The sequence below is a fragment of the Acaromyces ingoldii genome (assembly GCF_003144295.1).
Source record: "Acaromyces ingoldii strain MCA 4198 unplaced genomic scaffold FA10scaffold_6, whole genome shotgun sequence".
In the NCBI taxonomy this organism is placed as follows: Eukaryota; Fungi; Basidiomycota; class Exobasidiomycetes; order Exobasidiales; family Cryptobasidiaceae; genus Acaromyces; species Acaromyces ingoldii.
Genome location: NW_020290252.1, coordinates 626,722 through 642,936, shown reverse-complemented (window position 1 = coordinate 642,936; position 16,215 = coordinate 626,722). Strand labels below are relative to the sequence as shown.

At 63.0% G+C, this 16,215-nt stretch overlaps 7 protein-coding genes across 7 annotated transcripts; 3 read left to right on the top strand and 4 right to left on the bottom strand.

The window, feature by feature from the left end:
* Window positions 1–255: 255 nt before the first annotated feature.
* Window positions 256–2,484, bottom strand: FA10DRAFT_234050 (hypothetical protein; the record flags this gene model as incomplete). The annotated part of the gene is made up of 2 exons (XM_025518968.1): window positions 256–2,173; window positions 2,243–2,484. The coding sequence occupies 2 exons, from the start codon at window positions 2,482–2,484 to the stop codon at window positions 256–258; spliced, it is 2,160 nt and encodes a 719-aa protein (XP_025375108.1).
* Window positions 2,485–2,965: 481 nt separating this feature from the next.
* FA10DRAFT_244923 (hypothetical protein) lies at window positions 2,966–3,871 on the bottom strand. Its single transcript, XM_025519360.1, has 5 exons — window positions 3,824–3,871; window positions 3,559–3,699; window positions 3,385–3,492; window positions 3,152–3,313; window positions 2,966–3,073 (listed from the first exon to the last, which is right to left on the bottom strand). Exons 1-5 carry the CDS (start codon window positions 3,825–3,827, stop codon window positions 2,991–2,993), a joined length of 498 nt encoding a protein of 165 aa, XP_025375107.1. The 5' UTR covers window positions 3,828–3,871; the 3' UTR covers window positions 2,966–2,990.
* A 206-nt stretch (window positions 3,872–4,077) lies between these two features.
* FA10DRAFT_262347 (hypothetical protein) lies at window positions 4,078–7,947 on the top strand (the record flags this gene model as incomplete). Its single annotated transcript, XM_025520117.1, has 1 exon — window positions 4,078–7,947. The coding sequence occupies one exon, from the start codon at window positions 4,078–4,080 to the stop codon at window positions 7,945–7,947; it is 3,870 nt and encodes a 1,289-aa protein (XP_025375106.1).
* Window positions 7,948–8,351: 404 nt separating this feature from the next.
* Window positions 8,352–8,656, top strand: FA10DRAFT_269189 (hypothetical protein). The gene has a single exon (XM_025522658.1). It carries the CDS (start codon window positions 8,385–8,387, stop codon window positions 8,619–8,621), a length of 237 nt encoding a protein of 78 aa, XP_025375105.1. The 5' UTR covers window positions 8,352–8,384; the 3' UTR covers window positions 8,622–8,656.
* Window positions 8,657–11,036: 2,380 nt separating this feature from the next.
* FA10DRAFT_180090 (hypothetical protein) lies at window positions 11,037–12,503 on the top strand. The gene is made up of 4 exons (XM_025518288.1): window positions 11,037–11,192; window positions 11,251–11,364; window positions 11,410–11,682; window positions 11,756–12,503. Exons 1-4 carry the CDS (start codon window positions 11,124–11,126, stop codon window positions 12,335–12,337), a joined length of 1,038 nt encoding a protein of 345 aa, XP_025375104.1. The 5' UTR covers window positions 11,037–11,123; the 3' UTR covers window positions 12,338–12,503.
* On the bottom strand, window positions 12,481–14,348 carry FA10DRAFT_269185 (NAD(P)-binding protein). The gene is made up of 2 exons (XM_025522657.1): window positions 14,047–14,348; window positions 12,481–13,802 (listed from the first exon to the last, which is right to left on the bottom strand). Exons 1-2 carry the CDS (start codon window positions 14,122–14,124, stop codon window positions 12,693–12,695), a joined length of 1,188 nt encoding a protein of 395 aa, XP_025375103.1. The 5' UTR covers window positions 14,125–14,348; the 3' UTR covers window positions 12,481–12,692.
* Window positions 14,349–14,563: 215 nt separating this feature from the next.
* On the bottom strand, window positions 14,564–15,649 carry FA10DRAFT_269184 (hypothetical protein; the record flags this gene model as incomplete). Its single annotated transcript, XM_025522656.1, has 2 exons — window positions 15,387–15,649; window positions 14,564–15,331 (listed from the first exon to the last, which is right to left on the bottom strand). Coding segments are annotated over exons 1-2 (704 nt in total), but the record flags the coding sequence as incomplete, so codon positions are not given.
* Between the last annotated feature and the right edge of the window lie 566 nt (window positions 15,650–16,215).

Sequence of the window (16,215 nt, the reverse complement as noted above, 5' to 3'; positions counted from 1 at the left end):
AGCAGCACACATAGAAGCGGCCCTCTATATGCGGCCATCCAAGCATCCTGTAGCATTATTCATCCCCCGCAGACGAGTCTGTACAGTACATCAGCCCAGTCGCTTTGTATCCCTTTTTGTATTCCAATTCAAGTTCTAATTACCGCTGTGCAGAGCTGTGTGGCCTATGAGCGGGGCTGTGCGTGGCGCTGCTGCATTGATGAAGCTGTGCGTGCGTTGGTTAGTTGCGCTGGCCCCCTGCCTGGCGACGGCAGCCTACTCCGGCGGCCGGCACACGGGCTGGTCCGGCGGGCTGCCCGGGCTGAGGAGCTCGCGGACCGTCTGGCTGCCGGCAAAGACGACGGTGACGATGCCAAAGGCGAGGAGGCAGTAGTCGAGGATGATGGTGCGTCGCCGCGTGGCGCAGGCCTTCAGATGGAGTAGCGGCGGGTAGATGAAGCACAGCGGCACGCAAGCGACGGAGCCGATGAACGACACAAACACGTCCAAGCTCGCGGAGCCGAGCCAGGCGCCCAGGCAGCTGACGGCGACAATCGAACAGCGAAAGAGGTTCTTGTGCAGCTTGACGCGCCAGTCGTGCTTGCCCGACTTGGTGCCCATCAGCCCACGCTCGAGGATCGTGACGGCAGGGAAGAGCTGGAGGGGCGTCGAGAGGAGGATGGCGAGCGAGTAGAGGAACTGGAGCGCCTGGACAAACTTGGCGTCCTGGGGCAGGTTGGTGATGACGACGGTCTGGACGTGGGAGCCAAAGGCGGCATAAGACAGGGCGCCGCTGGTGGCAAAGAGGACCATGACGCCGGCCATGACGCCCGAGAGGGCCTTGGGGAACCGCTCGGGCTCGCGCATCGACTCGGTGATGGGGATGATGAGGCCGATGCCCTCAAAGGTGAAGACGGCGGTGCCAATAAAGAGGGGAAAGCTCTTGGAGTTGAAGTAGACGACGTCGGCGAGGCCGTGCTGCGCCACCTGGCGGATCTCGAAGCTGAAGAGGTAGATGATGCCGAGGAGGATAAAGAGATCAGCGATGAGGGCCGTCGACGAGAGCTTGGCGATGCGCCGGACGAGGGAGAGGGGCAGGAAGAGGAGCATCTGGGCGACGATGAGCCAGACGGTGGGGATCAGCGTGCGGCAGTGGGTGACGGCGAGCACAAACGCCTGCAGGTTCTGGGCGACAAAGACGGTGTATGCGGCGACGAAGCCGAGCTGGGAAAAGACGATGGAGGCGAGGATGGCGAGGCGCATCTTGGGGCCGTAGAGGATGCCGCCCATCTCGCCAAAGCTGGCGGGCACGGCGAGGTTCGTCTTGACGAGGGTGAGAAACGAGGCGAGCGAGATCATCGCCACGGCACAGAGGACACCCGTGGAGAAGAGGAGGCCGCCGTTGTAGAAGGCCTTGCCGAGGAAGAGGATGCCGGTGCCGACAAAGGACTTGAGGAGCATCATGACGGCGTCCGTCACCGTGGCCTCGCCGCGCTGCCGCTCTCCCCCCTCGCCAGCCGAGCCCCTGCGTAGCCGGCTGCCGCTGCGCGAGAGGCCCTTTCGGCGCCTGCTGCCCACGAGCGGCGTCGACTCGGTCGCCTGCCTCGTGGTGCTGCCTCTGCTGGCGCCTGCCATGCCAAGACCAGCTTCTTCGTCGTCGTCGTCTTCATCCTCCTCGTCTTCATCCTCGTCTTCAATGTCCGACAGGTCCTCGCCGGCAAAGTGGCCGTAGAGGCTGAGGAAATCGATGAAGCTGCGCACAGCACGCGGTGCCGGCCGGCCCTGGTCTGCCGCCTGGGCGAGGACAAAGTAGCGACGGAAGCCACCGGGCTCGCGGATCGCCGATGCGTCCAGGTCCGGGTCGATGGTGCTGGTGCGGGGCAGGTGCAGGCTCTCGCTGCGCGCGCGCTTGGGCACCCGCCGGCGGTTGTGGTGCGCCCAGCGGTAGACGTCGTCGGTGATGGCGCCGCCCTGCATCGTGTGTGGGCCCTGGTAGCCGTCGTCGGACGGCGTCGCCATCTCCTCGATGTTGTTGTCGTCGTCTGCTGCAGACAACGACGGCGAGTGCGAGGCGTCCGAGTCGGCGTGCGACGTGGGCCTCGACCGCGAGCGCGAGCCGTCGCGGCTGCGTCTTGCCGCGCCTCCTGCTGCGTCCACCCCTGGCTCGTCCTCGCCTCCCTCGGCCCTTGCGAGGCTGTATTAGTCTCACATCAGCGGCAGGTTCTCTCTCTCTCCACACGCCACCCTCTCCACCACCACTCACTGCCGCTCAATGATGCGCGCCTTTTGCTCGTCGCTCAACGGCAGCGAGTCGAGCTCGGCGAGATTGACCGGCGTCGGCACCTCACTCCCACCACCACCGCCGCCGCCGCCTGAGTTGTGCGCGGCCCGACTGTCCTGCGTGAGGGAGCGCGGAAACATGACGGGCGAGCGCAAGATCTCGTCGTGCGGCGAGCCGTGGCGCGGGGGGATGTTTGGGATCGGGGAGCCGCTGTATGCAGGCATCACTCCCCCTGCGCCTGTGCCTGGCGCACCACCAACGACCTCGCCCGACACCTGACGACCGCCGAGCGCAGGCCGGCTGCTGCTGCTGCCGCTGCTGCCGCTGCGCTTGCCGTCTTGTTCACCGCTCATGGCTGGTCGGTCAGTCAGTCAGTCAGTCAGTCGCTGAGGTGGGACTTGACCCAGTTTTGAACTGTAAGAAAGAAAGAGAAGAAAAGCCTTCAGGTGGAGTCGCCCAAAAGTTCAAGTTTCGCCCTGCGTCAGGAGCAGGCACCAGGGGCGGGCGGGCAGGCGCGTGCATCCACGTGGACGGCGGGCCACGCCAGGCCAGTAGCAGTAGTAGTAGCTGTAGCAGCAGCAGCCAGTGATAGCAGCCCTGTTTGCAACCAGGCCAGCCTTCCTCTCTGCTAACGAAGGTGCCTGTCCACGGCTCAAACAACATGCCATGGGGCTCATGCTCACGCTACTCAAACACTGTCTTGGAGTTCATGCAATTCTCATTTCTTTTATCACTCGTCGTCGTCCTTGGGAGCCGCGGCCGGTTGCTCGCCGTGGTAGCCATGCGAGACGGTGTTGAACCAGGGCAGGGTGCCTGGTGAAGCGAGACGCACTCTCAGTCTCCAGACACGTCACACAGAAGATCTCGATGCTGCTATAGCGTCCTACTCACTGAACTTGAGCTGGGAAAAGGCAGAGTTGCGGTGGGCGACGCCCTGCAGGTACGGGTCGAGGTCGCTCTTGGAGGCGTCTGTCCCCGGGGCCGGGCCCGCGGCGCTCTCTTGCTCCGCCTTGGCCTGCTCCACTGCGTTCTCCTTCCATCCCCAGAGCCGGACTGTGTTGGGACTCTCGTCAGCTTTTTCTCATTCCAGCACTGAGGGGAGGGACAAGGGAGAGGACACGCACAGCTGCTCCGTTGGTATGCAAAGAGGAAGCCGCCGCACGCGCCGAGGAACGTCGACAGGCGCAGCGCCGACCGGATCCCGCGCGGCGCCTTTGTCGGGTCAAACATCTCTGTTCAAAACCAGAGCATCGTCAGTGTGCAACATAGGGAGGAGCGCGAGAGTGAAGGACACGCACCCATCAGGTAGATCGACGAGGGAAAGGCAGCGGTGGCGCCGGCCCAGGCGACGTAGTCTGACTGGCGGAAGTTGCCCACGACGCGCCGAAAGTGCGGGTCGGTGTCGATGGGCGGGTAGGGTGTGTCGAAGGTCTTGGTCGCTGGGGGAGGGGAGACAATCTGCATCAGCTCTCGACTCTCGACGACGGCTCTGCAAAGTCCTCGCTTCCATTCTTTCTTTTGCGAGAGGAGACAAGTCTGTGTGTGAATCTGCTCGACACTCACGCATGATGAGAAGACGGACGAAGGTCAAGGGGCTGCGACGCTGACGATGGGAAGAAGCCAGAGAAGCCGACAATGCTCTAGGCGCGACGGGCGCTCTGGCTCACTCAAACACGTGATCCGGCAGGAGGAAAAAGGCAGTCGCGGTCCTTGGCTGGGCTTATTTTCTTTTGATTGGACTAAGAAGAAGAAGCAAGGGAGACGCCGCGCCGCACCTCTCGCCTTCGCTTCGGGCTTGGAAAAGGAAAGATATCACAATGATGGACGGAGCGGACGAGGAGGCGGAGCGACAGGCTGCGGCGGCGTCGACGTCGCAGATGCGCCTGGGGCTCGTGGCCAACGCAGAGGGCCTTTCTTCGGCGACGACGACGACGACGACGACGCCGTCGCGTGTTGGCAGGGCGCCCGTGGCTCGGCGATCGACGACGCTCGCGCATTCACCGTACCCAAAGTCATCGCCGAGGACGCCAAACCAGCGCGGGCGAGTGTCGCTGGTGGCGAAGAGAGAGGGGCTACCGCCGACATCGCCGCAGTCGCCTGCGATGAAGGCCGTCAGTGGCCTCCTGGGCCTGCTCTCGCCCTTTGGCTCGGGCAGGAGGGCCAAGCGCAGTGCTGCCTTTGGCGCAGACGACGTCGACGACGAGCGGGAGCAGGACGAGTCGATGGCGCAACCGTCGCCTGCGCAAGGATCACAGTCACAGACGGCCAAAGAGGAGGGACAGATAGAGGAGGCTCACGAGGAAAGGGGACACGAGGGCACCGCGTATCCCTCGCTGCCCGCACACGAGCGACAGCCACCCGCACCAGCGCATACACCGTCAACATTCGAGCAGGCACGCCAGGACACCCCCTCGCGGACCGGCTTTGGCGCACTGGCACGCTCTGCAAGGGCAAGCAACGTCTTTGGCGGCGGCGGCGGCGTACCCACTGCCCCGCCGCCTGTCTTTCACTTTGGCGCAGACCGGGACGAGGAGGAGGAGCAGGCGGGCATGGCCATACCCAGCGACATGTCGAGTCCGCTGGCGAGGAACTACAGCCTGCTGTCGCGCTTCTTTGCTGAGAAGGCGCAGGAGGAGGCTGCCGCGCGCCGTCGCAGGCGTGCGCCCTCGTCGACGATGCTCCACGACTTCGATGGCGATGATGGCGATGGCGACGAGGACGATGATCACGAAGAAACAGGACCAGGCCTCTCGGAGATCGAGCTGGCGGGGTGCATGCGCCTGATCGAGCAGAGCCTGGCCGAGGGCCGGGCCAGCGAGGTGGAGCGGCTGCGGGGCGAGGCCATCGCACGGGGCATGGCCGACGGCAGCATCGTCGGCCACGAGGACATGCTGCCTGTGCATGCGTTCGACAGCAGCAGCAGCATCCGCCGCCTCGCCAGCCGCAGCCCCAGCCTGCCGCTCGGTGCCGCCGCTGGCGAGACGCCCGTCGGCGCGAGGGGCGCGCTCGCCATGGCCAGCAATGGCTCGGCGTCGCTCTTTGGCAGAAGGAGCACCGCGCGAGTACCAGCCTCGCAGTCCTTTCTCGCACCCGCCGCCTCCTCTTCCTTTTTGTTGCCGGGCGACGACGGCGGCGACGAGGGCGTGCGACGGTCCCTGGCCCATGCCTTTGCACCGAGCGCGTATGGCCATGGGTCTGGGCCTGGTTCTGGGCCTGGGCTTGGCGGCAGCAGCAGCAGCAGCCGGCCTGGCGCGTCGGTGCTGCGGCAGGCGCCAGCGAGACGCCACCGTCCGCTGTACCTGGGCCCCGGCATGGGTGCCAGCACCTCGAGCTCGCTCCTCCGCCGCCACGAGCAGGCGCACCGGCGAGCCGCCGTGGCTGCCCAGCGACGCGCGCTCCAGCAGCCCGCCACCCTCACCCCGCCCTCGTCGCAGGAGGGCGAGGCGGGCGGCGGTGGCGGCGACGAGGCGACGGGCAAGCGGCGGCGCGTCGATGCCGATGATCGTACTGCTCCCTCGTCGTCCTCTTCCTTCAGCCCATTCTCGGCGCAGGCAGACGAAAGACCGTTTTCCTCTTCCTCCTCTCCAGTCGACGCCAGGGCAGCAAAGGCACCGGTGGCTCCAACAGCAACGACAGCAGCAGCGACAACAACCGCAACAACCCCAAGCAGAACAGCAACGGCCGATGCGATGCTGAGCATCCTCAGCTCGGGGCCCCAGCGGCCCGCGCGCGCTCGGCCATTGGCTCCTGCGGCCTCCTCGCCATCAGCAGCCGCCAGGACGGGTGCGTCTGCAGCGCCTACGTCTGCTGCGCCGCTCGCAGCCGAGTTTGTCAACCCGTACCAGCCGGCGTCGTCGCTTGGGCGCGCACCACGGCGCAGCACGCGCGAGAGCAGCAGCAGCAGCGTGACCAGTGGCACGGGCTCCGCGTCGCCCTCGTCGCTCACGAGTGCGCGCGAGAAGGAGCGGCAGCGGCTGCGCGAGGAGCGCGAGAAGCGCCAGCAGCAGAAGCAGCAGCAAAAGAAGCCGGTGGTGAGGGAGACGACGCTGGATCTGCTCGAGCGCACGGCGCCGGTCAAGGCTGGCAGCAGGCGGACGCGGAGAGAGGCCAGTGGGATCCGGCTCGAGGAGAGCGACGACGACGAGGATGGCGAGGGCGAGGGCGAGAGAGGCAAGCAGGAAGACAAGCAGGACGACGGTGCAGCAGCGAGGAAAGAGGAGGAGGAGCGGCAGGAGAGGCAGAAGCAGGAGGAGGCGAGCAAGCGCAAGCAAAAGACAGACGAGATCAAGAAGCGCATGGACGAGCTGGCGAGCCAGAAGAAGCCGCAGCAGCTCCAGCCACCACAGCAGCAGCCACTACAGCAGCCGCAGCCGCAGCAGCAATCACAAGCAGGCACACAGCAGCAGCAGCGAAAGTCGCTCAGCTTCAGCCCGGCGTTCGCGCCAAAGAAGCCCAGCCCGCTCTCGCAGGCGGCCACGAGGGCTGCGCCAGACTCGCCGGGCTCCTCCTCCTCGTCAGAGTCGGACCGAGAGACGGCGTTCTCGCCGCAGAAAAAGGTACCGCCGCCGGCATTCAGCTTTGGACAGAGCAGCAAGCCTGTCGAGGCTGACAAGGCCGCTGCGTCTGCGACCGCCCATCCACCTCCTCCAGCCAGCAAGCCGTCGCCGTTTGCCTTTACTACCCAGCCATCAGCGACGGCGAAGGCGACGACGGGCGAGACGACGGGCGAGACGTCGGGCAAGAGCAGCTCGAGTCCCTTCTCTTTTGGAGCGCCTGCGACGTCGGCCAAGCCTGCACCCGCGCCCTTTTCCTTCGGCACGCCGTCGAGCAGCCAGTCCGCCTCCACGTCGTCCTCAGCATCAGCACCAGCAACAGCTCCGTCAGCTCCGTCAGCTTCAGTAGCAGCACCATCAACAGCAGCACCAGCAGCGCCAGCCACGAGCAGTACAGCAGCCCAGCAGCCACAGGCAGAGGCTCTCCAGACGCCCGTCGCGTCGCTGCCCAAATTTGACTTTGCCCTCCAGCTCGTCGTGCCGAAAGCGAGCAAGGAAGAAGATGACGAGGTCCATCAAAGGGCGGCGCGCGAGGCGGCAGAGGCGTCCCTGCCGCGCTTCTCCTTTGACCTGCCTGCGACGTCTTCAGTCGCATCTTCGGCCACGGCTGCAGCACCGCCTGCAGCACCGCCTGCAGCACCACCTGCGGCCACCAGTGCACCATCAACGTCGACGGCTGCGACGGGCAGCAGCGCGGTGGCCGCATCCAGCTCGGCAAGTGCAGACTCATCCCCAGCACCGGCAGCCGACGAACAGGGAAAAGAGGGCAGCAGCAGCGGGCTCCTCTCGGGCCAGGGCGAAGGCGAGGAGGACGAGGAGACGGTCCACTCGGTCCGCGGCAAGCTCTGGAAGCTGACGAGCGGCAGCTGGACCGACCTGGGCATCGGCCAGATCAAGGTCAAGAAGCACCTGTCCAACTCGACCCGGCGCCTCCTCGTCCGCAGCGAGGGCAACGGCCGCGTCACGGTCAACTTCCGTCTGCTGCCCAGCTTCAAGCCGATGCGCCAGGCCAACGTCCTCACTTTTCTCGGCTTCGACGAGGCGGGTCAGCCGACAAATTTCCGATGCAAGGTCAAGCTCGAGCAGTGGGCCGAGGAGCTGAACGACGCCCTCGTCAAGCAGGCACAGGGATGAATGGCATGGCATACTGTGTTTCCCCCTCTGCCGTCTGACTGACGGACCAGAGTGCGTGCATGCGTGAGTGAATGTGACCGCGACGTAGTGAGTGTGAATGAGACGGACCACGTGAACAAAGGAAAGACAGCCCCCTCTCTATTTGACGTCCTAGCCTACACACAACCCGTGGCTAGCTGATCGTTGAAGAAGAGCAGGAAGATCCAAGCAATCCGAACCTGGGATTTTGGCGCGGGAAATACAAGGCGAATGTGCATCACGCTCCGTGCCTATTGAGTTGTTCGGCGACATTTCCATTTCATTCATTTCTCTTCTTCTTTGTCTGCAATTGGTACTGCTTCCCTGTTCTTTCTCCGTTTCTGTTCTGATGTGTCATTGATAATTGTCATTTTCAGTCCTCGTTGAAAAGACGGACGAGAAGTAAACAAAGGCGAAGGATGCATGCGACGCCTCCCAGTGACGCCCCGTCTCTGGGACGGAGGTCCTCTACATGCACTCTCCCCTTCGCAAAGGCCTCGTCCAAGATCGAACACTCTTCACCCCTCCTAGCTGGTGGCGACGTCATGGGAGCGCCAGTGCCCCGCACGGCTCCCCTTTCCTCGTGCGCTGCTGGCTTGCCTCTTTCTGATAAGGAGGATCGGGGAGGGCCTGATGGGGATGCTCATTGGGCCTAATCATGAGAGGACACTCTATCTTTCACTGCAGCCTGTCATTCACTTCAGTCTATCTTTCGCTGCAATCTATCTTTCGCTGCGACCTGTCATTGGCAGAGATAGTGACTAGCGTCCCGTCTGATGCGGGACCAGCCAACCACATTCGACCCAATGGAAACGCAAGAGAGGGCGATAGTGGTTCGTGTCATCGGGCAGAAAACGTCGTTATCTAGACGAGACCTGATTGGACAGGCGACAGCGAGAAGCCATGCTAATCTGATATCTCTCTCTCTCACCAGCACTTTGCTGGACGGGAGATTCTCAAAGAAGGTCCATCGAAGCAATCTAGCTTCTTTGGGACGGAACATGGCGATAAGATAGCTTTCGAGGTTTCTATCGCGGCGCACTCGAAGAGCCTCCTCTCGGGGCGACATGGATTAATCTACCACTAGCCTTTCTTCCTCCTTATCGTCCTTGTACGATTGCTGGGCTGAAGCTTCTCGATGACGAGCTTCTTCGCCAGTTCAGGAGAAGAAGCCTTGGCCTCACGCGACACAAGGCCCAAAGTGGAATGACCACCTTATGCATGCTTCCGTCAATCAGACAAAGCCAGTAGCGTATGGTGTGCTTTTTTCCTCCTCATCAATGTCGGATATATGCACTTTAGTGTTAGGGCATGTGAAGAGGAGCCAATGACGCGGTGCAAATTGCTAAGAGCGTCGCAGTGGGAAGGGAGGAGAGGAGAGGAAGCTAAAAATAAACGCATTACGCTCAAGGAAGCCAGATGATCAGCGGAGGCCTGTCTACAGTACTGTACATACAGGCAGGCAGGTGGACCGCACGATTTTCTGGCATTTGTCAGGGTCACGCCAGAAAGGAAAATTTAACGCGCATTCCTGCTGTCGCCTTGGCTGTGCTCGTGTGGCTTTGTGTAGTCGTCCTTTCCGGCCATTTTCTCGGAGCGCATCGCGACTCGAGGGCTGCAGCAGCCAGTGGTCCGGTGTCACAACGAAGCGGCCTTGGCTCGTTTGAGACCGAGACAGTACTCAAGCCATTAATCCGAGAGACGTAGAGGAGTAGTACTGTACGTGCAGCCGCGATGAATTGTGGGCAGATTATTGTTTGCGTGTCCCCCTCATGCACAAGCCTCGCCGGCACGATGGAAGAAGTACCGGGCGCGCTGACGTCGGCTGCTGTCAGAATCGAGGCACCGCCTTCATTTACCTGCCTGCTCTCCAATCTTGCCTTTGCATGGCTGTGTCGTACCGTGAACTTGAGCCATCCCTCCCTCCCTACTTCATCACCGACACTCGGGGCCTCCCTTCCGCGCTTACACTGGTTCCCTAACCCTCGCCGCGAGAATAAATTTGCGCAAACTCGGTGACGCAGGCACCCCCCTCCCTTCTTGGCGAGGCGCTTGGCAACGGAAAACGTTCTTCTCATAGCCAGCTACTACTACTACACCATACCCGTTAACTCGGTTTCTATTCTTCGCAAACACGGCGTGCGATTAACCCGTACGTCACGCACGGCCCCCGTCTAAACAAAAGGTCTGCTACGTTCAGTCCATCGCTCCCCCGTCGTCTGACAAAAAGACACAGCCTCGTAGGAGGTGAGTAGCGGGCCTGTGCGTGTGTGCAGGCGTGGCGTGCGAGAGATAGCAAGACAAGCTGTCGGAAAACAAGGGCGTGCGCTTTTCGGAGCAGCGGGCCGCCATATTGATTGACGTGAACCAGCCACCCTCGTGTATATCCTCGCTGGTCCGTGCCTGGCAGCTGCTGTCTGAACAAGGGACTAGAGACTTTGCTGGCTGGCGCCGCGCACTCGTCTGTCTGCTGGCCTGCTGTTCCACGGCGGTCGGTGTCCAGCTGTGCCAAGCGCGGGCCAAGGGGCGACGGGGCAGGCAGGCGATCGGGCGGAGGCGCAGCGTCATAGCTGGAAGAGTCCGGTCGAGACAAGCGGCGTGGCTGTTGCCCCTTGTCTTTCTTCCCTTGCCTCTTTTTTTTAAGTTGCGCCTTGTCCTCTTGTCTTTCTTTCTCCCTTTGTGTCTTCATCTCCTTGAACTCGACCCTGACCGTCGTGCAACCTCTCCCCTCTCCCTCAGCGACAGCAACTCAGCCTCCTCCTAGACCGTGACCCAACCCCAAGCTTAGACTGTGCACGGCGACCTGCGACAGTCAGGACCCATACAGCATGAAATTCTACGCTTACAAGCTCGCTGGCTTCGCCGCCCTCGCCGGACTCGCCTCGGCCCAGTACAGCTCCACGTTGGAGCCATCGTCGCCGCCCTCGCGCCCCTCGCGCTTCTCGCGGGTCTCCAGCAGCCCAGCCGTGCTCGCGACAGAGCCAGAGACGTCCGACTCGTACTGCTCCTCCGTGAGTGTGCCCCCTGCAGATGGACCTCTTTGGCCTCCTGGCTGAGCCGTAAGACGCCGTTTTCCATCTGCACAGCGCTTCTGCCTCACAGCCGTGTACAGCGCCGCGAGCAACGCCATCAACTACACCCTTGTTGTGCCCGCTGGCATGGGCGGGCCCGACAAGGGCTGGTACGGCGTCGGCCAGGGCGAGGGCATGTCCGGTGCCAACATGATGGTGAGTGCTCTTCCTCGCACTGCCAGAGACATAAAGCTCATCGCCTGTCTTTCTCAAGGTCGGCTGGGCAAACGCAGACGGAAGCATCACGACGTCGCAGCGCAGCGCCTCGGGCCACTCGATGCCCACCTCGTCCCTCGTGCGCGCATCGGCCTACACGCCCGACCAGCAGGCCAGCCGGACGACGGCCGACAAGGAGACGATCATCAGCTGGCAGTTTCCCCAGTCGAGCGCGCCCTCAAACAGCGTCGCTCACATCTTTGCCACGTCGCCCAACACACCGGCGTCGGCCGACAGCAATGCGCGCATCGGCATGCACGACTACACCGACCAGTTCACCCTCGACATGACAAAGGCATACACGGCTGCTGCCGCCGTCCCGGCTGGTCTCACGGGTGCGCAGCAGACGAGCAGCACCAGCAGCACCAGCAACTCGCAGAACAGCGCTCGCGAGCTGAACAAGAAAAACCGCCTCATCATCGTCCACATGGTCAGTCTCCTTTTCCCTCCCTAATGCAGAGACGCACGACACTGGCTGACACAGTGAGACCTCCTTCTCTCAGCTCTTCATGATCATCGGCTGGATGCTCCTGGCACCCATCGGCATGCTCCTGGCGCGCTATGGCCGCACCACGTTCAAGTGGTTCCCCTGGCACCGCAACGTGCAGTACGGCGCCGCCGTCTTTATCCTCATTGCCTTTATCCTCGGCATCGTCGCCGTCTCCGAGTCCACGGGCCTGGAACATTTCAGCGGCACCCACACGCGCCTCGGCCTCGCCCTCGTCATCCTCCTCGCCGTGCAGCTCAGCCTCGGCCAGGTGGCCCACGTCGTGCGCGCCCGCTTCGGCGTGCGCTACGTCGGCCTGCTCCATGCGCCCCTCGGCCTCACCCTCTTTGCGCTCTCCGTCTACAACATCCACAAGGGCTTCCGCTTCTGGCGCTGGCAGCCCACCATGGCCGCCGACTACATCATCTATGCCTGGGCCGCCCTCGTCGCCGTCCTGTACCTCGCCGGCGCCGCCCTTTTGCCACGCGAGATCCGCCAGGCAAAGGCAGACGCCGCCCACGCCCGCTCCGGCTCTGGTTCTGGCTCCCGCGACGACATTCTGCACAGCAGCAAAGAGGGCCAGTCGGCGGCTGCCTAGACATAGAGTCTCTCGACGCCCCCGAGACTCTTTTTCTCTTTTTTTCTCTCTCTTTCGTCTCTTTTGTTTATATCTAATAATACTCTTCGCTCTCTCTCTCTTCTCTCTCTCTTTCCTCTCACTCTCTGGGCTCTGGCTCTGGCTCTGGCTCTGGCGTGAGGATCCAAAAATTGTTCATTGTCTGTACGGGCTGCTTTTTCTAATGAGGTCGTTGAGCTTCGGCATCAGCATCGATGCGCTGGGGAAAGAGAGAGAAAGAAGGGGGAATGGCTCTAGGTAGGGGTGCTGCTGGTGTATCGTAGTAGAGGTAGGTGCATACAAGAGTAGGCGCATGCAAGCAAGCAAGCAAGGCGACTCAGAGCTTGCTCTGCGAGTCGACAATGGCCGTGCCGGCGGTGGAGCCGACGAGGCCGCGCGGCGGGATCGGCTTGCCCGTCTTCTGGTCAAAGTCGACGATTTCGCCGCTGCGCACGGCATAGGTGAGGCCCGTGGCGATGCGTGCCGCCTCGACGGCATCGTTGAGCGTGACGCACATGTCGGCGCCGTCGAGGCAACCGGCGACAAACTCGCGCGCCTCGGTGACAAAGGCCTGCTCGAAGCGCTCAAAGTACGTCGGGGTCGACTCGGTTCGGACGCCGTGGCCATCGAGGATCTGGACCCGGTTCATGGCTGGGTTCTGGTTGACAAAGACGCGACCCTTTGTGCCGATGATTTCGCACGAGCACTCGTGGCCGTGGATGGCGGTGCGGCCGAGGTTAAAGGTGAAGCTGCGGCCGTCGGTGAGCTGGACGACGCCCGTGGCATTGTCTGCGTCGCCGTAGCGGCCCAGCTCCGGGTGGAGGGCATTGTAGCCAATGGCAAAGCAGCGCTTGACGCGCGCCGACGAGCGCTGCCGCACGCCCTGGGCATCCGAGAGGCCAAGCATCCAGCGGGCAATGTCAATGTCGTGAATACCGCAGTCGATAAAGATGCCGCCGCTCTTGAGCGAGTAGGGCACAAACCAGCCCGACTCGTCGTACTGGTCCACCGTGGCGCTCTTGACGAGGAAAGCCTCGCCGAGCTCGCCGGACTGGAGCCGGTCAAAGGCGGCGCGGTACGAGGCGTCGAAGCGCCGGCTGAGGGCGACGACGACGCGGACATCGGGCCGCGCCTTGCTGGCGGCCAGTACCTGTTCGTCGCCCGCAGCATCGATGCTGATGGGCTTCTCGAGGAGCACGTGGACGCCGCGGCCGATGGCATCGCAGGCCAGCGTCGCATGGAAGGCCGTCTCGGTGGAGATGACGACGGCGTCGAGGGCGCCGCTCGACGGCTTGCCGCCCACGGGGCAGGGATACCGCGCGTAGAGGTCCTCGGGCGTGCGCAGGACCGGCAAGTCAGGCGAGATGTTGGTGCGGACCCAGTCGGCCGTCGTCGGTGCTGGGTCGACGATGGCGACGACATCGCAGCGCGGCGTCGACATGGCAAACTGTATGCGCGTCTCGTCAGTCACCGACCAAGACATCTTGCAGGGTGAGATGAAAAATGTAGCCAGAGGGACAAGAGCGAGGAGAAGTGCGATGTTCTCTCACGAAAAAGAATAGGTGCCCACTCTGGCTCGACAGAATAATCTTCTTCTTCTTCCCAACGAATGAGGGTCGCGAGGGGTAGAGAAACAAAGCCCCAGTCGCAACCCAATTTAGAAGGGGTAAGGTATACTGTATCTCACTCACGTTGAGCGCGTGCACCTTTCCCTGGCGGCCGCAGCCGATGAGGGCGACACGGAGCTTGCGTTGCGAGGCGGGCGCCATTGTGCTGTCAGAAGGAGGAGGAGGAGGAGGAGGAGGAGGAGGAGGAGGAGGAGGAGAGGGAGGAAGTGGTGGTTCTGTGGGGCAAAGATCTTCTCTGGCTTGGATATCCCCTTTTCTAGCTGTACATCCGGATCTTCTCCTGTCTCGTCTTGGTCGCCGTCGTCTGTCCGTGCCTGTATATGTGCGTCGCAGGAAGGAGACTCTCTCTCTTTCAAGGTGGGGGATCCCGGAAGAGAGAAAGAGGGAAAAAAAAATAGAAAAAAAGCCACGCACGCGCGTCTTGGCCCGCGCTCTTGCCAGGCCTGCCTCCTGCTCGGTCAATTCGCGGCGTGTTAAAAGAGCGCGCAAATGCCACGCGAGTGAAAAGTCCAGTCTCTCCACGGCAGGCAGCAGGTCATGCAGGCATGCAGGCACGCTCACAGACGCGGACAATAATGGATAGGCATTGATTGGCTCTGGTGTGTGTGTCTTTGTGTGGGGTATCGAATCACAAGAGGTGCATCTGCTCCGGACTGCTGCTGTCACCGCGAAAGGCCATTCTGCGCAGGATGAGGGACCACATGGTCAGGTAGCCCAGCAGCGCAATCGGCAGCACGTTTCTGCGCAGGGCCACGTCCCAGTGAAAGACGCGTCGGACGACGGTCTCGTGCTCCTGCTGCAGCTCCTCCTCTTCCAGCAGGTCTTCGTCGTCCTCTTCTTCATCGAGCTCGTCCTGACTGTGCAGCGCATTGCCGTTGCTTGAATGAATGCGCGCACTGCCGTTGCTCCTGTGCTCTGAAGTGCCTGCATCGCGCGATGACGACGACGAGGGACCTCCCACGACGGCACGCCAAAAGGCGCTTCCGCGCTGTCTGTCGCCTCGCTTCTTGACGAGCCTGTGCTTGCTTCCATTGCCATGCTGCTGCTGCTGCTGCTGTTGAGGTTGTTGATGTTGCAGCTGGGCATCCTCGGCGGCATCGACGTCGGCCAGGTTGCTCGTGACCCACCGGGCGACGGTGTCGCTGAGGGCCGTCGTGGTGCCGACAACGACCCACGCGCCCGTGGGCTCGTCGGGGCCAGCGACGTACAGCGTCAGGCGCACGAGGGGCCAGCAGATGGCCTGAAGTGCGACGAGACGGATGAGCGAGGGCACGAGCGAGTAGTAGAGCAGCCAGCGACGGAGGAGGAGCGTGGTGAAGGACAGGGCGTGGTAGGCCGTCGTGATGCTCTGTGTGTCCGCTGTCAGCTCCTTCTCTCTCAACAAGACAAAAGAGTACACTCACCCAGAGGCAGGCAAGGAAAAAGTCGAGGGCGCAGGGCCTGTCGAGGGACGCGTGGCCATCGCCGCGGCCATCGGCACGGCCCAGGAAGCCGTCGCCGTGCCAGAGGAGGAGGACGGCATTGCGGAGGAGCCAAAAGGTGCCGATGCAGCCGGGCACGGCGGCGAGGAGGCGGAGCGGATGGAGGAGCCAGCGCATGACAAAGCGGCGCACCGTCGTCTCGTCCTGCATGCGCTGCCAGAGCCAGAGGGGCACCGCGAGCAGGCCGCCGCCGCCGCCGCCGCTGCTGCCGTCGCGCTCGTGGGCCCGTGCTCGCCGTCTCCGCCGTCTCCCCTTGTCGTTTCTCGCCGTCGTCGTCGCTCGCCTTGTCCTTTCATCATCGCCACGCTCGTCGTCGTCGGGTGAGAGGAGCGTCTCGCCACCCGAGGTGATGCCGCCGTCGTCTGGCCCTGACCGCAGCCCGTCGTCGTTGTCGTCGTCTCGCTCACTATCCCTCTGCCCCGGCCAGTCCTGGATCCTCGTCGGGTTCGACGAGGCCCTCCTCCGTGATCGCGTAGTCGCCACCGCCGGCGATGGCTCAATGGCCGAGGCTGTTGCCGTCGCCGTCGCAGCCGCCGCCGCGGCTGCAGACTCAGCATTGATCTGCTCCGGCGCCGCGACAAGGCTGCGGCGTGACGCTCCCTCGTCTCGTCTCCTGCGCCGAGCGACGGCAAAACTCAGCCCATCGTCCTCCTGCTCCTCGTGCGCTGCTGTTCCCACCGTCGTCGTCATCGGAGTGGCCGTCGTTGGAGTGGCCGCCGCCGTGATAGAGGCAGGCAGAGAGGGCGAGGCC